Raw genomic sequence first — 23021 nt, 5'->3', positions numbered from 1 at the left:
TGAAGGGTGTGGAGCACAGGTCTGATGAGGAGCAGCTGAGGGAACTGTGGGTGTTTATCCTGGAGAAAAGGAGGCTCAGAGCAGATATGTTTTCTCTTGATTATACCTGAAAGGAGTTTGTGGCAAGGTAGGGATTTGTCTCTTCTCCAGGCAGCTAGTGGTGGGACAAGGGGAAATGGCCTTCATTTGTGGATGGAGAGGTTCAGGCTGGATATTAGGAAACATTTCTTCACAGAAGGAGTAGTTAAGCTTTGGAATGGGCTGCCCAGGGAAGTGCTAGAGTCACCATCATTGGAAGTGTTCAAAACACAAGTAGAAGTGACATTTGAAATATAGTTTAATGGGCATGGTGGCATTCAGTCAAAGATCTTGGAGACCTTTCCATCACTAATGATACTGCGATCCTAAGAAGAAAAAACAACTGAAAAAAAGAAAAAGCTACATAAATGCCCTCTATGGCACCTGCATATCTCCCAAAAAACTCTTAGTAAAACTAAAGTTGTGTATTAAATATGCTTCCCAGAAGAGCAGAAACGTAAACTCCAACGCGCAGAAACAGCCTGTGCGTCACAAAATACTTTGATATTTTTTATTACTCTGATTCCATTTTCTTCTGGAGAAGGACAAACAAGAACTGCACTTCCCCCATTTCTTCAAGTCACTCCTGCTTCAACAGACTTTTCAACAAGAGGAAGAAGATTGTTGTAGGTTGGTTGCAGGACAACAGAAAGTAAAATGCAATGGATAATGAGTTTTGATCCCTGGGGGTAATATTGGACGCTTTCAGTTCCGTTGACTGGGGTGCTTCATGAGACTTCTGTGCAAGTATAAATGGAGGCAGGTGAGACGCCCCTCACAGACAGCAGCTCTGCACTGAAGGAATTGCCCTCAGCTCTCCCCAGCCCTGCAGCTGACACCAAGGTAAGAGGCACACTTTGTGCAGGAGAACTGGAAGGGTTTCTTGGGCAGCTGCTGGGAAATGCAGGGGAAGGGAAGGAGGCTTTAGTATTGGGGTGAGAGCTGAGCACAGGCGTGAGGGTCTGCTGTGTGCATGTGCAGAGCCTGAACCCATCTTTAGGGGAGGAGGAGATGGCTGCTGCAGGACAAACAAAGCTTAGCAAGGGAGAGGGTGGAGGGGGACAGTGACACACAACTGTGAGGGCTGAATGTGAGAGTATTTTAGAACTTAATCTTGGGTATACACCTAAACCAACACACACATGTCATGACCTCATCTTTTCCAGCTACTTCTACCTTTATTCTTTGTTCAAAATATTTTATTTTTCCTTTTCCGCTTTTTCACTCCTGGGTGTCCATCACTTTGTTTCAAGGTCCAAAAGGCTTCTTAGAAACATTGCTTGTTTTCTGTCTTCCTTTTGTGCAGGCTGTCACCCAGTTCCTAGAGGAAGAAATTCAGACTCTAGAAGTCCTCCTGAGATGGGAAAAATCATCCTTTATGACCGTGCCAACTTCCAGGGTTTGTCCAAAGAATTCACCTCTGATATTGCCAATCTAAGAGATGCAGATTGGAATGATCTTGCCTCCTCAGCTAAAGTAATTGGCCAGCCTTGGGTGCTTTATGAGCATTCAAACTATGGAGGCCGATTTCTGGTACTTGAGGAAGGAGACCATAGCTTTTTTGGTTCAAAGATGAATAATACAATCAGCTCTCTGCAGATGATCACTGATGATCTGAGCAATCCTGAGATCACTCTCTATGAGCATCCCAACTATCAAGGGAAGAGCAAGGTAGTAACAGAAGCAACTAACCTGGCTGCAGGACACGACAATGACATCATGTCTTCCCACAAAGTCCAGAGAGGTGCCTGGCTGCTGTGTGAAAATAGTGATGGAAGTGGAATCCAATATGTTGCTCGAGAACGTGAAAACCTTCCAAATTACAAGGCAATCAATCTCAATAACAAGCTTTCCTTCCTGCGTCCCCTTCGTGCTGGCCGTTCTTATTAGAATGCAAATCCTCCAAAGCTGAGGAAAGATGCAGCCCTGGCAAGAAATTTGAGACCTAGATCTCTGCCTCTGCTTTTGTCATGTTGTGATTTTTTTTACATGGCTTTTGCTATTGTCTCTAACCAATTTTGTTGGTGCCATTAAAGAAGCTTTTGCAAGCAACAATGGGTCTGTTTTATTACTCTTTAGTGTAGATAAATATTGCCCTTTCGTGGTGTGAGGTCTCTGTGTATCCAGAGAACGTTTCGTGCAGTCACTTTGAGGCCTTTTTCATGGATGTCTCCTGTAAGATTTTATCCCCCTGCAGCTTCACTGTTCAGTGACACTGGGTTCAGGCTTGACTTATTCAGAGCTAAAGTCTTGGTGAGCAAGTTGATTATTGCTGTGATCCTGGCCAAACTCTCACCTGCAGCCTGTACCTAAACATCACATATTTGATTGCATCTCAAAACATTGATCATACTGATGACATAGCCTTTTACTGCTCAAATTACATAATCAAACAGACTGTTTTTACAAATTTGAATTGACTGAATGCTAGATCCCAATGGAAAAACTAGTTTGATTTTTTAAAACATCTACCTTACTTTTAGTTCAGTTATTGATGCTTCCTTTAATTTCTTCTTGGTTTTCTTTGTCAGATTATTCCTCCCTCTCACACTGCTGTGTTTTCTTGGCAGTGACTTATCTGACCTTTGGATTCAACAAAGCAATACTATGGCAAAACTTAAATGAGATTCTCCATCCTGGTAAATCAAATCTCAAAAACTGCAAAGCATGTTGCTGACAAAAGCAGTAATGAGAGACCTTCTTTCAGAGATCTGTAGAGGTCATCAGGAAAATAAATGTGACATGGTCAAATGTGTGCAGCTGCAGCAGGTTATTCCTGTAAGGAATTCCCCTCCTTGGAGCAAACTTGCCTTTGTCATTTGTGTGGTCCCAAAGCCCTATTCCTGTTCACACAGTCCCATGGATTACCAGAGTGCAGTCCACCTAGGTAAGCACCATCAGCCCCAGAGCTCAGCACAGACTCATCACGGATCCCCCAGGCCCCTGGCCTGTTTATGATCTTTATGCCCCAGAGGCAAGTGCACTCAAACTAGACCTGGTGCTGCGAGATGCCCTCCTGGTGCAGTGTGACCTGAGGGGATGTTGTGGTTTGTCACTGGCCAAACACCAGGCACCCACGAAAGCCACTCACTCAACCTCCCCTGCTACAGCTGGACAGAGGAGAAAAGAAGTTAACAAAGGATTCATTACCTGAGATAAGGACCAGGAAGAAACCCTAGGATACACTACAAGGGCAAAACAGGCTCACCTTAGAGCTACAAAGTGAGTTTATTACTAACAACATCAGAGAAGGATAATGAGAAATAAAATAAGCCCTCAAGAACACCTTTTTCCCCAGGCTCTCCATCCCACTGATAGTGCAGGGAGACAGGGGATGGGGGTTTTGGTCAGTTCATCACCCAAGGTTTTCTTCCCCTGTGCAGAGAGAGAAGTTGTTTCCCTGTGAGACCATCACATCCCTCCCACAGGAGAAAATTCTCTGTGAACTTCTCCAGAGCGGTTCCAATCTCACGAGCAGCAGTCCTCCCAAAACTGCTGTGTCATGGGTCTCTCCTCCCACAGGGTGCAGCCCTCCAAGGACAGGCTGCTCCAGCCTGGAAGCAGAGGCCCCCTCTCTCCACCGGGTCTCCCACTGGACCACAGCCTCCTCCAGGCACCAACCTACACTGGCATGGGCACTTCCCTCCTGGGCTGTGGGTGGATCTCCGCATCCCCCGTGGATCCCCATGGGCTGTGGGTGGATCTCTGCTTCCCCTGTGGATCCCCACGGGCTGTGGATGGATCTCTGCATGTCCTGTGGATCCCCATGGGCTGCAGGGGCACAGCTGCTTCACCACAGTCTCACCCTGGCCTGCAGAGGAATCTCAGCTCTGGCTCCTGGAGCACCTCCTGCCCGTTCTTCTCCACTGACCTTGGTGTCCCCATGTTGTTTCCCTCATATGTTGTCACCTGCCATCTGGAATTCAAACTGTGCCCCCACCTTTGTTTTGGTTTCTTCTTAAATGTGTCATCCCAGAGGTGTTACCAGCCTCTCTCATCAGCCCAGCCTTGGCCAGCAGCGTGTCCATCTTCAGAGCCATCAGGGATTGGCTCTGCTGGACATGCTGGAAGCTTCAGCAGCTTCTCACAGGAGCCACCTCTGTGGCCTCCTCACTACCAAAAACCACACCATGCAAAACCAAAACAGGGGAATAAAGCAGCTTATTGACCTAGAGCTGTTTGCAGTGCAGTGACACCTGGGCCCAAGGAGAACACAGCTTGAGGTGTCCTTAGCAGCAACACAAGATGGAATGAGCTGTTCTACCTGTGCACTGTCAGACCTCACAAATCTGACAGAGTGATAAACAAGCCAGCAAAACCCAGGCAAACATCTTTGAAAAGGCTGGGAACAAAGTATCTATCGGTATCAGTCAAACCACGGCCTACCAGCCAGGCTCTTCCCCACAGGAAATCACTGCAAATGTTTAACAGAGGAAAATCTCTAGCATGTTTAAAAGATGAGCAGTGACAGCAAGGCAGGTGTCTACGTGTCACTTTATGCTCCCCCTCTTCCTGTGCTCACTCAGGAGCCAAAGGCAGGAGATACTAATAGAGTTAGTGACCACCAAGTGTACAGAGCAGACCACAGGTGAGGAACTGTTGCCAGGAGTCCTGTACTCAGCATGTCTTCTCTTGGAAATGCCCATGACATCAGATGGACTCACAGCCTTGCAAACATCTCCAACACCATCTTTCAGGAGGTATGAGTGACAGGAATACACTGGAAAATCACTGTTGCCTGGGGACAAGTGCTGATTGTTGAATATGGGAAGTAAAACTGCCGCCTTAGGAGATCACGATGACTGGGGAAGACAAAGGCAAGGGTACCTTAGTTAAATAAACATGTAACCAATAGAATCATAGTCTCACTGAATGGTTTGGGTTGGAAAGTGCCTTTAAGGGTCCTCTAGTCCATGGGCAGGAATACTTTTCACTAAATCATGTTGCTCAGTGCCCCATCCAACACTGTCATGAATACTTCCAAGGAAAGGGCATCTACAGCTTTCCTGGGCAACATATTCCAGTGTATCACCACCTCACAGTAAAGAATTTCTTCCCAATATCTAATCTAAACCTGCCCTCTTTCTGTTTAAAGCCATTACAACTTGTGCCATCATTGCATATCCTTTTAAAAACTCTCTCTTCAGCTTTCTTGTAGTCCCTTTTGGTACTGGAAGGTGCTGTAAGGTCTCCCCAAAGCTGCCTCTTCTCCAGGCTGAACAACCCCAACTGTCTTGACTTATTTTCATGGTGGAGGTGCTCCAGTTCTCTGACCATCTTCATGGCCTCCTCAAGACCCCCTCCAACAGGTCCATCATCTTCTCATATTGGGGGTCCCAGAGCTGGATGCAGCACTCCCCTCCAGGTGGGGTTTCACCAGAGTGGAATAGAGGGGCAGAATCTCCTCCCTCACCCTGCTGGTCATGCTGCTTTTGATGCAGCCCAGGACATGTTTGGCTTTCTGGGCTGTGAGTGCTCACTGCCAACTCACATTGAGCTTCTTGTCAGCCAACACCCCCAAGTGCTTCCCTGCATGGCTGCTTTCCGTCCATTTTTTGCCCAGCCCATGTTTGTGCTTGGGATTGTCTCAGCTCACAGGCTGATGTTGCACTTGGCCTTGCTGAACTTCATGAGGTATACATAGACTTACCACTCCAGCCTGGCAAGGCCCATCTGGATGGCATTCCTTTCCTCCAGCACCTTGACAGCACCACAGATCTTGGTGTTATGAGCAAACTGACTGAGGGTGCACCCATCCCACTGTCCATGGTGCCAAACAAAGATGTTAAACAGTCCAGTCTCAATACCAACCCCTGAAGAACACTGCTCATCACTGGACTCTGTTTGGGCATTGAGTCATTGACCACAACTCTGAATGTGACCATTCAGCCAGACCCTTATCCATTGGAGCAGTCCATCCACCAAATTCATGTCTCTCCAGTTTAGAGATGCCATGCTGTACTGCTTCAAATGCTTTGCACAAGCAAAGTAGACAATGTCAAACACTCTTGTCCTATCCACCAAAGCTGCAGCACTGTTGTAGACATATTTTTGTTGATATAGACATATTTATTTTTAAACATAACATTTTCATTTTACTCTGAAAATAGCTTACCATAAAAGGGATAACTTTAAGGAAAACAATCTACAACTAGTGCAAGGCACGTTCACCTTTATTTAACACTGAAAGTTGGTTATCTCAAAAATTTTCCCAGCCCCTGTTTCATGCTGGTCTCATCATCCATAACACACTTTCCATAGCTTGCTGAAATAAATTTTCTTTTCAGCAGAAAATTTATTTCAGCAGAAAAAAAAATGTGGTATGGCAGGTCAGCCTTTCCAAACCCTTGAAATCCCTTTTTCTAAAATGAGAAAAGTGGGAAAGCAGCTCTCCTTACACAGCCTGGGGAGCTGCAGGGCAGGGAACAACAGATGGGATCCAGGTAGGACCTCCCCTACCCTGGGCATCCACTGGCACAGCCATTTGGCTGAAGGTGGTTCTGTTCCTCTAGTGCTGCTCACTTTGATTTCTCTGGTGTTACCTGGAGCTCCTGTCCAGATTTTTTGTACTTGTCAGTATTATTTCATCCTGTCATGTCTGGATCCCTTGGAAAACTTGCTTAGGTCAAGCCTGAAATCAGCAGGGAGCTCAGCAGAGTCTGAACTTTGGGGGTTGGTACTAGATAGTTTTTAAGATCCCTTTCAACTCAAACCATTCTGTGATTTTACAAGCCAGGGTGGGGAAAAAGGTCCTTCAGGGTTGCTTGAGCTCTGCTGCCATCCTCTGGAGAGGGACAGGGTGCAGTTCTCTGTATGGTTGGGTGGGTTTGCTGCTGGTAACAAAACTTGGCCTTAATTAGGACCACGAGGAGGGAAGGGGACACTGTAGTATGGTGGCTCTGACCGGAAAGATGTGGGCAACAAAGCTGGGACCAGTGTGGCTGAGGAGCTGGTTGCCATCATGTGCAACAGCCTTGTGCCTTTGGCCTTGGGACAACAGTGCCAGCAGAGGGTTTCAGAGAAAGAGGAAAGACTTCAAAACTAGAAGCTCCTTTTACTCATAGTCCCTGAAAGAGAAGTTAAAATGCACACAAAGACATCAACAATACAGTTATATGCATGCCTGATGTAATTAATCCTTAGCTGGACTATTACTTGCAGAATACAGTGGCCATTATCAGATGATGGTGGTCACTATAGCCTGAATATCTGCTTCCTAGAAAAATAAATAATAACAATTACTAATGTCATCGTTTTGGTGTTTTTTTGTTGTTTTTTTTTACTGTGCTCCTGAATAGCCTAAAAAGAATGGGAAGGAGAGGTAGGGTCTTTATCAGTTGGATTTTTTAAAATCTATCCTTGCAGTATTTGAAGAAAACTGCTGTACTTGCCTGGAATTTCATCAGAACTCTCTATTGCACTGTCATTACAATTAACAAGATGTCAAGGACTGAAACTAAGCAAAGATGACATGGTCTGAACTTCAATCTACCATTGGATAAGGCTCTCACCTGACAGTGAATAAATATGACAGGAATATAAAGGATTGATGATGGAAATAGCTCCCTGTCAAGCTGGGAAGGGAAGCATGTTACAATACCCTCTGTGTGAGAAGCCAGATCTGTAAGCACAAGTAAAAGTTCATTTATTATTTATCAGTTGTTCATGGATATCTGTGTCATCAAATTGGTGGTGCATTGCTCAGAAACTCTGCTTCAAGTGGGATTATCCTCAACACCTCGTCAGCTCACTGTTATTTCATCTGGCCAAGCACTGAAAATATTGATGAAGAAGTCACTCTCTCATACCTGGTCTGGTGCTGCACTGACTCCTAGTGAAAAAGTTCCTCTCAGTGCCGGGTCCAAACCTCCCAAATCACAGCTTGTGTCAGGACAGTTATGAAGATGGATGAAGATGTGCAAACAGCAAAAGGGTGAGATTGTTGAGTGACATGTATTTACTGAGATTATGGTAAACACTGTGTAAACACTGACTTTGTGTGTGGGTTGTCCACATCACATTAATGCATTCTTTCAGTTAAGGACTTCCTACACTACTAATGGCTAGCTAGGTGTAGATTTCTGGCTCCTCCTATGAGAGGTACAAAGTGTAGAAAAGATATCTCCTTCAGCAACTCAGGCACACAGGAGTCCCCTGAGTTTTTTCATCTTCCCAGCTGATGTAACTGTGCTCTAAACACAAGGGGATGAGATCAGGAAAGCCAAGGCACAACTGCAGCCTAATTTAGAAAGAATAATAAGATGGACTTTTATAAGTACATTGACCAGAAAAGGAAAATTATACAAAATGTCATATCTCACCCTCCCAATAAATAAGACAGGAGAAGTGATGATAACTGATATGGAGAATGCTGAGGTACTCAAGAAATATTTTTTTGCCTCAGTTCCCTCTTCTCACATGTCTGAAGCCTCTGAAACTCAAGACAGGTACTGGGGGAATGAAGTCTCTCTCATCATCAGAAAAGATCAGGGTAAAGATCAGCTGAGGAACCTGAGAGTGGCATGGCTGAGAAGGAATTGGGAAATACTGGGGGATGAAAAGCTAGTCATGAGTTGACAATGAGCACTTGCAGCCCAGGAAGCCAACTGTATCCTGGGCTGCATCCAAAGCAATGTGGCCAGCAGGTCATGGGGGAGATTCTGGCCCTACTCAGCTCTTGAGAGACTCCACAGGGAGTGCTGTGTTCAGCTCTGGAGTCTAGCACAAGAAGAATATGGATCTGTTGCAACGAGTCCACAGGAGGGCCCCAAATATGGTCACAGGTCTGGAACACTTCTGCTATGAAGAAAATCTGAGGCACTTGTGGTGGTTCTGCCTGGAGGAGCGAAAACTCTGGAGAGATCTTATTGGGACCTTTCGATATATAAAAAGAGTTTATAAGAAAGATAGAAAGAGACATTTTTTACCATGACTTGTAGTGTCAGGACAAGGGGCGGTGGTTTTATACAGAAAGCGAATACACTTAGATGGGATATACAGAAGGTACAAGGTATCCTTTACAATGGAGGTTGTGAAGCATGGAACCACGTTGCCCAGAGAAGCTGTGGATGCCTCATCCCTGGAAGTGTTTAAGCCCGTGTTGGATGGAGCTTTGAGCAACCTGCTCTGGTGGAAGATGTCCCTAGCTATGGCAAGGGGTTGGAACTAGATGATCTTTGAACCTCCCTTCCAACCCAAACTATCCTGTATGATTCAGTGATCAGAACTAACCTGGACAAGGCCTTAAGGAATTTTGCCTAACTAGAGTTGGCCTTGCTGTGAGCAGGACATCAGGCTAGAGGCCTTCAGTGGTTTTTCCTGATGTTTTTCTGTAAATTTGGTATTTTTTTTCTCCTTTGTGAAAGGAATTTTTCATTGCTTTTTGCATGGCAAAATATAATAAGATCCTGCAAAAACTGCAAGAAAAAGAGAACTGAGATAACGTCTGCTGATCTGTAGAATTTTAACACACAAGATGCTCTTCCAAGAAAGTGCATGGTAGCTCATGCAAGCAGCTAATCAGCAGCAAGGAACTGAAGAGTAAAAATATATCATAGAAGAAGGACAGAAAGAGGAAAGAACAGTAAAATTACACAAGACAAGATCTTTCTTCTGTGGGGAAACAGCAGTTCCAGAGTTCTGTTTTCGCCAAGTCACTTTTTGAGTGCTGTGTGTAAAGATAGCTCAAGATGAGCTGAGTTCAGCCCCAGGAACTCCTCCTGCTCAGCTGCTGGAGCCCAGGCTGCAGGGTCTCTGTCGAGGGCTGCTTTTCCAGGTGCCCTGCCCCGGCTGCAGGAGCAGCCCATGCTGGAGTTGGCTGTGTGACCCAGGCACAGGCACACACGTGTGCACGGAAAGGGCATGGACACTGCCAACTGCTCCTGCTGCCACACACCGAGGCAGCCCTGAGCCACCCCACACTGACACCACAGCACTCCCACAAAACAAGTACAGACAGCCAAGCTCTCCATCCGAATGCAATGTAATTACAGCACTGCAGAGCTGCGACACCAAGGACAATGTACGTTTATTCTGCAGTGGTGGCTGAGACTCTTACCACTTCTATTGCCATCCTCAGTTTGTCTTTAAGTTTTACTGGGGAGAAAAAGCTGGTGTTTACAGTTTTAAGTAACATATTCTTTGAAAGCCATTTCCAGACTGAAGCAAATCTGAAAAAAATCCAGAGTAACAGAGAAGACTGTTTCTGGGTAGAGATGTAAAGGCTGGCCTAATGTTATCAGTATATCAAACATCACAGACACAGTTGACCACAGGGAAATATTTCTGCTTTTGTCTTATTATCTGAATTTCCAGACTTTTGTTTTCTTCCTCAGTGTAGTGGAGAGTGTTTTTAGTCCATTTTTCTGCCTGGATGTTAGCACACCCTTCAGACTATTGACCTTCTAATCCAACAGGGTTGTCAAAATTCATGTTTTTCCACAGTTTTTTTCCTCTAAAGAAATACTCCATGAGACAAATAGCAGGCTTGGTCTGCTCCCACTTTTGACTTGGGCCTGATGTTCTCGGACAATGAAAAATCTCTATTACCAGTGCCTTCCCTCTTTTCAGGCTGGCCTTATGCCCTTTTTACTTTCCTGGCATCTGTAACTTATTGACAAGCAGAGCTGTATTTTCCATCTTGCATTCCACCTGCCATGCAGGCATTTCCATTGCTCCTCAATTTTTGTGCATAAAATGGATATTATTAAGTCTAATATGAATGCCTGAAAAGAAAAATCTGTGGAAAGGTTGTTGTCTGGGAGAGCAACTGTGCTTCTGGGAATAGTCATAGAGCTTCCAAAGTGAGATTTGTGGTTTCTCCAAGCCATAGTAGTGATTTGAGAAAATATGGATATTTTTTCTCCATCTTGGGTAAAGCCTTAGTTTGGAGCATCTTGAAATAAAAGTTTAATTCTTAGGCACAACAATATGCATTACTTAATTCCAATTAAGTTGTTTTGATTTTTGTGTCCGGTGGTAGTGTTGAGAAACACACATCAAGATTCCTATCTCAGTGACCTAACTTATGCAACATTAATATTGTTCAAAATTTTACGCAGCAAAAAGCTCCTCTTCTCCTCAAAGCCTAGAACAAATAAAATCGTTTTTTAAGGACATGCAAATACTGAAGAGTTTCATCAGATATTTCCAGCTGTATTTAATGTATTTAATACATTGATGAATTTTCATATCTGCAGCCCATTTGAACTCTCTGCTCTGGTACTCTGAAGATGTAACCTCTGTGAAGTAAAAGCTGTGAATGAGAAAGATATGATGAGCTCATGGTGGGGGGATGGAAGCAAACACAAAAGAAAAGATATAAACAAAAGTTTTGCTATGTGTCTGCCAGGAATACAAGATACTTGTCATGCACAGACTCAGTTGCAGTGGGTCCTCCATCCATCTGTATGGAAACCAAGATGGAAGTGAGGATATACTGGAGGATGAGCTCAGTTTCACTGCTCAGCTACTCACCATCAGCTCAGCAATGCAGTAGCAAACAGGCTCTGCCTGCTGAGCGCTTGCCTCATACCACAGAAGACAGGAGATTTCATGCTTTCCATTTCAGTAGCAGCTCAAATGCAGTTGCCTAGCACAGAAAGACTGCTGGCTAATGAGCACAGCAGCTTCAAGGAAGACACTGCATTTACATAGTGCTTACTGCAAACGTCTTCAGTGCCTCTGTTCCTTCACGTTTATCACCTTGTGCCTTTGTACAGAAAAAAGAGTAAAGAAGGCTACTCCATCTTTATGCTGTGCTAAGAGGCTGTTTCCAACACTGTCTTGATGCACTCATCTTGTTTTTCCTCCTTCCTTTCCTGTTTCCCTTTGTCCCCCTACTTCCAGTCCCAAATACCAGAGGTTAATTACAGCTCCATTAAACCAGCAGTAATGGTCAGTAGCTGTAAATCACATCTCAGGGGATTCTGGTTGGAAATTCGGAAAATTTATCACCAACAGACAGCCCAGCACTGGAAATGACATGTAGAGTGATGAAGGATTCTCCAGCCTTGGAGGCTCCCAGGACTCTGTAAGAAAAGTCCATCATGATGGGATGCAGTGTTAGTGATACTCGGGCTCTGAGAAGGAGGCTGGGTGATACAGGCTGGTTTCTTACATTTCTATGATTCAGTGAAGACCTTTTGTGGCACTGGAGAACGTTATGGTATCACGTCCACTTGATGCAGTTTCATTACAGTTCCCATTCATCAGCCTGAAAGAACTGCTGAGTATTTTGCTTGGTTTGTTGCTCAGGCTGTCTTCAGCCTATGTTCCCTAATCAGGGAAAATTAGGTTTTGCTAATAAGAGAAAGTTGCTAAACTGAATACGGAGGAAGCTCTTCTCAGTGTCTGAATATAAAGGAAAAGGCATAAATATGCAGATCAGCTAGCATGTGTTCTGACAAGCAGCTTATTTCAGAATAAAAGCCTTTGCACCAAATGATCCATGAGACTGGAAATCATTAGGGGTACCAGAGGTATCAGGCTTTAGATCACCCATCCAAGACCTAGATCTGTTGTACTGGTCAACCAACATGTGAGTGTGGTCTTTTGATAACTCTAGGTGTGCCCCTGGCTCCCCAGCCCAGATACAAGGTTCAGGATTCTGACAGCTGAAGGGCATTTATCAGCAATAAAATGCAAGGAGAAGAGGAGATTCGAGGAGATTCGAGGAGATTCGATTCGAGGAGATTCGAGGAGATTCGAGGAAAGGAAAGGAGAGGAAAGGAGAGGAAAGGAAAGGAGAGGAAAGGAGAGGAGAGGAAAGGAGAGGAAAGGAGAGGAGAGGAGAGGAGAGGAGAGGAAAGGAAAGGAAAGGAAAGGAAAGGAAAGGAAAGGAAAGGAAAGGAAAGGAAAGGAAAGGAAAGGAAAGGAAAGGAAAGGAAAGGAAAGGAAAGGAAAGGAAAGGAAAGGAAAGGAAAGGAAAGGAAAGGAAAGGAAAGGAAAGGAAAGGAAAGGAAAGGAAAGGAAAGGAAAGGAAAGGAAAGGAAAGGAAAGGAAAGGAAAGGAAAGGAAAGGAAAGGAAAGGAAAGGAAAGGAAAGGAAAGGAAAGGAAAGGAAAGGAAAGGAAAGGAAAGGAAAGGAAAGGAAAGGAAAGGAAAGGAAAGGAAAGGAAAGGAAAGGAAAGGAAAGAAAAGAAAAGAAAAGAAAAGAAAAGAAAAGAAAAGAAAAGAAAAGAAAAGAAAAGAAAAGAAAAGAAAAGAAAAGAAAAGAAAAGAAAAGAAAAGAAAAGAAAAGAAAAGAAAAGAAAAGAAAAGAAAGGAAAAGAAAAGAAAAGAAAATCTTCAGTCTGAAGGGACCCCACAAGGATCAAGTGCAACTCTTGGGATTTCCAGAGAGCTCAGCCAGGTATGAGTCCTCCGATACCGCCACATCTTCACTGAGACTCACAGAAGTTGATAAAGGCCTAATCTTTTTGCCCTTTGTGACCTACTGTTCTCTTCTTTCTCCTTTTACTCCAAGAAGCTTATGATTCTGTTGTGCCATGTGATGTCTCCTTTCAGATAAGGGCTTTGGTCAGCCAAGAAGCACAGTGAAGAAATTAAATATACGACATATCTATAGACAGGGATCCCTGCAGGCTGATAAGTCTCTCCCCTATCTCTAGTAGGTCCTCATGCAGAAAACCTATTAAAAGTCTTTCTTTCTTGCATCCCCTTGTCTTGAAACTATTTCCTGTAATTATGTGTTCATGGATACCTGGACTAGCAACATTTCACTGCATCTCATCCTGTATTCTGCAGTGGTGCTGTAATACTGGGCTTTGTACCAAGAATAGTTTGCTGAATTCTCACCGAGTTGTTTCAGCGTTTGCTCTTATGTTACGTAAGGATTTAGAGATGTTGTGAGCACAAGAAACAAAATAATAGAAGTGGATAATATGTATATGATTCTGTGAGACAATAAGTGGAAATGATGCTAAAGAATGCTGAAGGCAACAGCTGGATGGCTCTTTGACTGAGCACCTGCTCCCTTGCCATCCAGTGCAGCAAGATGCTGAATATATGTTTTCTAAAACATAGATGTTTTCCACAGTTAGGGACAAATTGCTCTTTTCTTTCATCTCCAACTGACTTCCTTGAAACACAGCTTGAAACAACCTTGAGAGTTCAGTGCTAGAATGGATCCTACAGCCCATCTGCAGTCTCTGACCACACATATTGACTGTCTACCACAGGTCTTTTGTCTAAACAAGCTCCAGTTCATCTGGAGTTTGTACATTCCATCTGGGATGCTGGTTTCCAGAGTTTATTTTCTGCAATAAGCATCTTTTGAAAAGCGTGTTGGTCTAATAGTTATTTATCTCACTATTCTGAAAATGAGCTTTGGGCTTCTAAGTGACATGGGTGAAAAATGTTTAGCTAGATAACCAAATACGAGAAGGAGAAGGATGAAATGAGTAGTAGCTGAGTGCACTGGGGATGAAGTGTGTGCAGCATCAGCTGGGGATAGTGTCTCCTGTGGAGAACTTTATAATGAGTTCATGAGGAATGAGTTTTTCTGGCTTTTCTCCCAATGGCTGTAGTTTCATCAGAACAAATTAAGCAAAAACAGATGATGTCCCCAGGTGGAGTGTCTCAGTCACTGCCACCCCAAGGAAGAGCTCAGGTGAGACAACGCCTCATTTACCATTGCACAGGGAACAACAAATACGTGATTTTCCAAAGTCAACACCAGTGATTCTCAGCAAGGGCCCAGAGTGCTGTCATCCATGCCCCAAGAGGGGCTAAACGCTCCTGAGCTCCTTCAATGACTATGGGAGTTGGAACTACCCTGTTTCTTTCCAGATGAGCCCTTCAGGCTGAAGATAGTTAAAACCCAAACTTTTAATTGTATCCACAGAGACACCCACAAAGTTGTCTAAATGAATCTGAAAATAACTTCAGATACAAGAAGAAAACTTAGATCTGTCTTCAAAATATCAGTCTTTCTTACTACCCTCACCTTGTTTCTTGTCTTAACTTCTGGAGTTCTAGTTAATCTTTTCCAGGGCCTGAAGCCTAATTTTCAGTTTGTCTATCTTTTTCATTTTGACTTGCTGTTCTCAAGTTGAATATTTTCATCCTTTTATTCATGAATTCCCATTTTAGATTTGTCCTTTCTCTCCCTAGTTCTAAATGAATTTTCTTCTAGTAATTCCATTGTTTTTCAAATGAGAAAAGCTTGCATGTTTATGATACTATTAACTGATCCGTCCAAACTTTTTTTTAGCAGAGATGCATGACAATGCCTTTGGCTGGGTTAGACTATGAGTAAGTACAACGAGGTGAAAGAAATGCCCCACCTTTAACAAATCATGAGGAGTAGTTAGCTGCCTGGTTCCCTGCCCTTTTTTTGCAAAACTCTGTTTTGGTTGGTTTATGTATGGTTCAGCATCTTTCCCAGACTGAGTTCCCAGGCATGGTTCATCAAGCCAAACAACAGAAACTCGAGGAGCGCAGTGTGATGATTTTTCTCACCAAGACAAATTGATACCAGCCATCCTGCTGTTACCACCCCAGCCAGTTTCAGGTCCCGGTTTCCAGAAAGCTCTGAACATTGTGGGAATAAGGATACACTGCTCCTCCTAAAGGCTATGCCCAATTGTTTCAGTGTCTTGCCTCTGTGGGAGACAACATTTCTTGTTTAATACATTTCTTGTTTAAGAATAGGGATCCTATGCCTGTTAAAAAGTCTCTGTCAAGATGCTGTAATTTTCAGCCCTTGGCCCTGCTATGTGATGATCATAATCAGCTGTACTGGAGTCACAAATGCATTTTCTCAAAGCATATTAGCATTTATTTTACATTGCCACTCTTAACATTTTCATTTGAGTGAATCTTACATTTCATCAACCACCAAAACCAATTCAAGCAATCTACCTTAAAACTGCCTCAAGTTCTCTAATCAGATAAGTCACCATGACGTTTCTGAATAACACAGTAGCTTCTGCTACTGAACATACCTGCAACAGAACATCAGTGCAGCTACGACAGCCAAAATCTTTGCTTTCTACAGCGGTAAGATTGCCTCAGAGGATCAATATCAGCATGCTTTTGCATGCAAAGAAGATCTGCAATCTTTCCTATCCTCTTTATTCTCATTTACCCGTGGCTAGGTAGTTCAGGTTGCTCAAACATTGCTTTCAGCCTGCTGAAGAGCTTTGAGTTGTCTGGGTTGAGAGCACCATTTCCCGGGCCATTGCTGGGACTGGCTGTCCCTGTCCCCCAGGTTTCCTGGTACCCCTCTCTCTCTCTCAGTTGTTTCCATTTCGCCCAGATTGCTCCACATTACGCTCATCTTCCCAGTTGCTCTTGCCTTCTTTGGAGCAGGCTGGCGATTCACAGGTGTGGATAGGCAAGCCCAGCACGGGCCCTTCTTCTGAAGACCAAGGAGAATATCCTCTGAAGTATGTTGCAATTGCTGATAGAAGCTGATATGATGTGATTCATCAACCGTAGCTGGATTCCAAGAAAGTCTTTACACAAATTCGGGCTAAGGCAGGCCAGTCCCAAAGCCTTGCAGGCACGTACTGAAAAAAAATCACAGAGTTAGGAGTGCGGGGGAGGAGAGCAGGGCTGAACTTTGCAGCCAGGCAGAATGTACAACTCTATAACATGCTGCAGACTCAAGACATGCAAACCGTCATGCCAACGTGCAGCTTTTAATAATCTATTACGAATTTGGCTGTGAGCTGATGCAATGGAAGTGCTGGGAACCTGAAAGGTGTGGGCTAGAGGAGGAAGTACGGAGTCGCTTTGACATGCATATTCTCATCCTCTGCTGCTTGTTGTTTGTCTGGTTGCTGTGTGTTCTGGCACTGGGCTGCACAGCTCACTCCAGCTAGCACTCCCCTCTTCAGGGAGCCGTGTTTTGGAGGTAACGTGTGGGAGTGTGTTGAAACCTTGCGGGGAGGTGTAAGTTGCATGTTAATAAATGACGGCTTATCTGCACACACACAAACTGAAACAGCAATTTGCCTGATTTATTTCAGCGTAAGGCTGGGCACTATGGTAAAAAAAAAATTAGTGCATATAAACTGCTGACTGTGTGGTATTGGTTACTGGATACGTGCTGACTCACCTTGGTTCACCTCCAGTCCAGCAGGAGGAAAGGACCATCTGAAGATGAGAAAGCTGGAACAGATTTGTCAAAGTAGTTCTGATAATTAGTTTTGCATTGTTACTGAGGCAGCAGATTTGCTCCTACAGTTTGGGTCAGAGAAGAGGATAAAGTAAGAAATAGCACCAGAGTCCCTGAATTTTATTTTGTAACACAAAGATAAACTCTACATGAGTTAATCAGCGGGTGTCCTGAAATTCTCACAGAGTTTACTAGAGGGAGCAGTCTTACTCTGCAAAACATTTGGCTAAAATAGACTTCACTGTAAAGATTTGCTTCCATTTATAATCTGCCCAATTTGCTAGGTGTAATTAGAAAATAACCAGCACCTCGACTTTGCTCCTGTTACCGCTGCAGAGACAACACGCCACCAAGAGAGGCTTCAGGGTTGCTGTTTTGTTCAGTATTATACAACAGTACCTAGAATTCAAGACAGATTCAGAACTCAGGTTTGTAAATGCTCTAAAAACATTCTGTGCCCTGAATTGTTTGCAGAACTTTAAACCATAAGAAGTGTAAGGAAAAGAGTTAAAATTAAAAAAAAAAATTAAAGTTAAGGAAGTGACTCGAGAGACTAAAGTGGTTAGACTCCACTGTCACAACTGTAATTCCAGGAAGTTAAATGACAGGTTTAAAATATAGTAAAAATACTTAAATATAACTTTGGCAGTGTTCCAGATGTGCCTACATGTGTGACAGATAAAGGGGAATAATGCCTTTCCTTCACCTGCTGGACACACTATTGCAGCCCAGTGAATGGATGGTCTTTGTTGCCTCTTCCTGGCCCCTGTTTCTTGCCATCCACTGGAAGCCTGAGTTCTTTTCCTAGCACAATTAGACACAGACTGGACCAATGCATGAGGCAGTTTTGTTCCAAAATTACTATGCCACATAGATAAAATATGATAGAAGAACATTTTGAAAGGATTCCTTCTAAACCAAGCCCTGTGAAAAATCTTCAGGTACCATATTTGCATGTTTCTGCCAAGCAGATCCATTTTTGCAGTCAAAAATCTTGATTTGCCTCTCTTTTCTACTCACACAAGGCTACAGATCTCTTCAATTATTTCAGTGTAATTGGACAGGAATGAATGCAACAATGGCAGTAAAAATAAATTTGGCTCAAATAATCTCAGTCCTATCAACTGCTGAATGATGATTTCATCTGAGCCAGCAAGAAATAATGGGCCATCAGAACTGGTGAAAACTCCACACACAGATACGCTTAAAGCTTTTATATGTTTTGCTTTTCCTCTAAGTGTTAGTTTGGTTTAAACTTACTTAAAGACGCACAGATTTATTTTTATTTAAGAAGAGCAGCAATGCACTTTGCTACTTAAAATGCAGCCCCATCAATAATCAGCTACTTTCAATTGCTTCAGTGAAGAGAATAAGAGAGGAGGGTGCTGCAACTCTGCCATCCTCTGAAGATGCAGATTATATACTATTGCTCGAATTACAGAAAACCTGCAACCCCCCTTTCTTAGGAGGAATGGAACTGCCTGTCCTTGGTGCAGGGAGGGCAGAGCCAGCAGGGAACAGGACAGTCTTCTGTGTCATATGGCATATAAAGAGCTGGGTCCTGCAGAAGAGAAGAGAGGATGGCTATGAGATGCTGAAAGAAATCGTTGGCTCTAGGGACACCCACAGCCAGAGGGAGCCCAGACTAGGCAAGAAACAGAATCTCAGCCCGGACTGAACAGCACACATCATCAAGAGGAAGAAGTCTCTATTTTCTTACCTTTCAACCCAGAGAAGGTATGTTGTCACTGAAGCAAACAGCTCCAAATGAAAGGAAGGGAAGCCCCTGTTTCTTCTCCACTTCTTAGCCCTGTTATGTTTAGTAGAATGCACTTAAAGTCTCAGTACTTGGACTGAGGGGAGCCCCAGCTGGTCCTCAGTGACTCGGTCCACAGTCATGTACCAAGCCATTACTCCTGTTTTCAGTGAAGACCTTCTACTTACATAGAGTGTCAAGAAAGATTTACAGCCAGACTGCGTAGAACTGCTGTTGGGGAGGTCTTGCAGCAGCAAAACGTGGACATAGGAGTTAACCATGGCTTTGTAACTGCTGGAAACTGTGTCTAGCAGAAGTGTTTTTTACTTGCTTTTGCAAGATCACTGTTCTCTCTGTGTTCCTTAAAGAGCTCCTTCTTGGTCTTCACTGACTGTCCATTATTTTTTGGTCTTGGAGTTTATGGTAGTTTCTTCCTAGCTTGTTAATTTTGCTGACTTATGCTGTGAGACAGAGAGATTAAATTCCTAGTTTTGCACCTGAGGTAATATAATTGTGGATATTTTCATATTCATCTGAGTCCCCAGACATTTTGAATGCTGCTGAGATACTGAATCACAAGGAAACCTTGGGGCAAAAAAAAAAAAGGTCTGTAGGCTTTAAGCAGATTCACCTCCTCAATTGCAGTGATTATTTTTTCTGGAGTCTTTTTGAAACAGCTTTTTCCAGGAAAATCCCCATCTCGACTAATAGCTTTTCCACCAATTTCACATTCCTTCTACTAGTCTTTGATGACATTTCATGTAATTTTCCAGTTTGTTTCACACTTAAATATTGCTGGGGTTTTTATATAAGCAGAAGTCTTCAAGGAATCTCTGATTTTATTTCTGTTTTACAGCAAAGTGTAGAAAGAGTTGGAATTATTCCTTGTAGTTAATACTGTATTCATTGATGAACATGTGAGCAATGAACTCTGTTCAACCATGACCAGTATATATAATTTATTTTTTATGTCTCTCTACATTCTTATTTTTCCTAGATTTTCAGCTTAAATAGCTTTGTATCACTCCACATTCCTAGGAAATTTCTGTTCTTCCTGTGGAAAGCAAGATCTCAGTCTCCAAGTCCAGGATATTAGCATTGTGTTTTCCTTAAAAAACTGTTATAGGGTATGTATGTTTACATGGACATCTTTAGTTTTGAAAATGGAAATTTCTTTACTTTAACCTGATGCCATAGGACTGAGCCAGACATAAAGATGTAAGCAGCCAAAATGCCAGCCCTAATTTTGGAATCATCATATCCAATCACGGAAACCCTCTTTCTGTATGAACCTTATGACAGATCCACTGTGCAGAAGGGAAAAGCCAGTCAAAGAACGCCTCAGTTTCCCACTATTTGGAGTCAGGCTGTGGCACAGAAGCTGCAGCTCACTGTCCGGTTGTCCTTGCACATCTCTGACACAGATGTAGGGGACTGCAGAAGTGCTGTGAATAGAGAATTAGCAGGTCTGCCTGGGAGTGGAAGCACAAGGAACAGCAGCAGCTTCTGTGAGACCTAGGAGCTGATGGTCCTCAAGACCCAAACGCCTCTGTCTGCAGCTTCTTAGGACACTCAGATCAGGAGGGAGAGTCCAATAAAGGCTCTCAAAAGCCGGACAGCTCAGTCAGAATAATCAGTGTCAACTCCTAAAGGGTGCCTAATGCATGTTCAAAACCTGCACATGGTCACAAACCTGAGAACAACTCAGAAGAAGTGATGAAGACCCAACAGTTGACAGTCTTTGTAACCAATGCCGTGGCAAAGAATCCTAGGGAGATTGTTTGGGCACAAGAACCTTTGTGGTTGTAAGAATACAGGTCTGAGAGCATGCTGAATGTGGCTAAGTGAAATCAGGTTTGGAGTTTGGAGGGTTTTTTTCAATGAAATTGCCTTCCTCCCTACCCAATAAGTTTTACTACACTGGTTCTACACTAATGCAACATTATTTCCTATATGGAATTGATTGCCAGGCATCAAACTCAGCTGTTTCCCGTCTGTTTCTCTACTGTAGATGCCATGTGAAGGCTGCATGGACAGAAACAATGTGAGCACCGGTGCAACCATGGAGTTCCTCCTGCTCGGCTTCTCCGAGCTGCTCCATCTGCGGGTCCTGCTCTTCCTTATCCTTCTCATTGTTCATTTGGTCACGCTGGCAGGGAACATGATGATCTTCGTGGCGGTGCTTATGGAGCCCTCACGTCCGCCCATGCTTTTCTTCCTCTGCCAGCTCTCTGCCATTGAGCTCTGCTACACTTTAGTCATTGTCCCCAAGGCGCTCCTCAGCCTGGTGGCGGTGGGCGGCAGCCCCATCTCCTTCCTGGGCTGTGCGGCACAGATGCAGCTCTTCGTGGCCCTCGGCGGGGCAGAGTGCTTCCTGCTGGCAGCCATGTCCTACGACTGCTGCGTGGCCGTCTGCCAGCCCCTGCGCTACGCGGCCCTGATGAGCCGGGGGCTCTGCCTCGGGCTGGCCCTGGCCTGCGGCCTGGGCGCCTTCGCCGTCGCGCTGGCCTTGACGGCGGCCGTGTTCCGCCTGCCTTTCTGCCCGTCGCGCCGCATCGACCACTTCTTCTGCGACGTCCCTGCCGTGCTGCACCTGGCCTGCACGCACAGCTACAGCCCCGAGCTGCCTCTGCTGGCCACCTGCGTGCTCCTCCTGCTGCTCCCCCTCCTCCTGATCCTGGCCTCCTACGTTTGCATTGCCGTGGCTTTGGTACGCATCACCTCTCCCGTGGGAAGGGGCAAGGCCTTCTCCACCTGCGTTTCACACCTGGCCATCACCTTGCTGCACTACGGATGTGCCACCTTCATGTACATTCGTCCCAAGTCCAGTTACTCACCCGCTCGAGACAAGGCGGTGTCTCTGGTCTACACCAATATTACTCCGTTAATGTATCCCCTCGTTTATAGCCTGAGGAACAAGGAAGTCAGAGGGATGCTCAGGAAAATGCTGAGCAGGAGGAAAATAGCTCAGCTGAACTGGGATACTATCAGAGTTGATGTGCGTGTGTGGTAAATTTTAGCAGAATAAACACATGCTGGTTGCAAAACAGCCCCATAACCAGATCACCATAGACTTCATTATAGCAGATATCCAGGCAGGATTCTACATGCATCACTACATTTATGACAAAAAGATATGTGCATTCAAAAAAATCCCCAACATAACATTTGATCTAAAGGATGATGCTTAAGTGAGTAGTGAGGATGAAGAGGCTTGATCCATCACTGGTCTTGCTTCTGTGATCACATACATATTCAGGCTTACATTCATATTCATCCTAGCACAATAAGAAGACCAACACAAAAATTTTTAAAGCTAATAAACCAATATTAAAAGATTGGTTTCATTATTTTTCTGTCAAGGTGACAGTGGAAATTGGATATAGGTACAATTGGAAATTGGATAGTCAGTACAAATTTTAGACTGGTAAGTTCAGCAGCACAATAAATCTGCAGGGGCTTAAAGGAAGGTTAGAAGAAGAAATTCCATGGCTAGAAAGAAGGGTAAAATAGCTGTGGTTTTCTCCAAATTTAGCAGAAGGCTGCACTCTGGCATCCCATGACAAATTGAAAGATTGTTAGTGCAAACTCACCTAATCTTGAATTATTCTAGATATTGAAAGTTCAAATGCCGTTAGTCTAACAAGAGTATGACATTCCTATGCCTGTTTTGCAGGAAGCAAAACATATTTCCTTTTATAGGGAGATGCTTTAGGTTTGGATTGTTCCTATGGCAACACAAAGGCTAAGATACTTGTCTTATCATGTGACTTTTACCAGGAAAGACTGCATCATATAAATATGAATGCCTGGGGAGTGTTGAGATCTATAATTGTAAAAGTAATAATACTGCTGTCACAGTTACTGCAATTTCTTCAGCAAAACTAGTGAGAGTTACAGCACAGGCTGGACTGCAGCAGACATAAGAGTCTGAAAGGTGCAAAGCAGTGTTATTTTATGAGTTTCCTATGTGTAGGAGGAAGAGGGTGATTCAGACAAATTAGGGAAGATAAATTTTGGCCAGGAAGAGGGGGGGAAAGAGCCAATTTCATTATTTTATTTA

At 43.9% G+C, this 23021-nt stretch overlaps 2 protein-coding genes across 2 annotated transcripts; both read left to right on the top strand.

Annotated features, from left to right (window-relative positions):
* The first annotated feature begins 784 nt into the window (after nt 1–784).
* LOC134548931 (epidermal differentiation-specific protein-like) lies at nt 785–2120 on the top strand. Its single transcript, XM_063394177.1, has 2 exons — nt 785–921; nt 1385–2120. The coding sequence occupies exon 2, from the start codon at nt 1438–1440 to the stop codon at nt 1966–1968; it is 531 nt and encodes a 176-aa protein (XP_063250247.1). The 5' UTR covers nt 785–921; nt 1385–1437; the 3' UTR covers nt 1969–2120.
* Nucleotides 2121–20969: 18849 nt separating this feature from the next.
* Nucleotides 20970–21971, top strand: LOC134548918 (olfactory receptor 10AC1-like). The gene has a single exon (XM_063394163.1). It carries the CDS (start codon nt 20970–20972, stop codon nt 21969–21971), a length of 1002 nt encoding a protein of 333 aa, XP_063250233.1.
* The last annotated feature ends 1050 nt before the right edge of the window (nt 21972–23021 follow it).

This window comes from Prinia subflava, chromosome 3, assembly GCF_021018805.1.
Source record: "Prinia subflava isolate CZ2003 ecotype Zambia chromosome 3, Cam_Psub_1.2, whole genome shotgun sequence".
NCBI lineage: Eukaryota > Metazoa > Chordata > Aves > Passeriformes > Cisticolidae > Prinia > Prinia subflava.
This window is presented reverse-complemented; position numbering and strand designations above follow the sequence as displayed.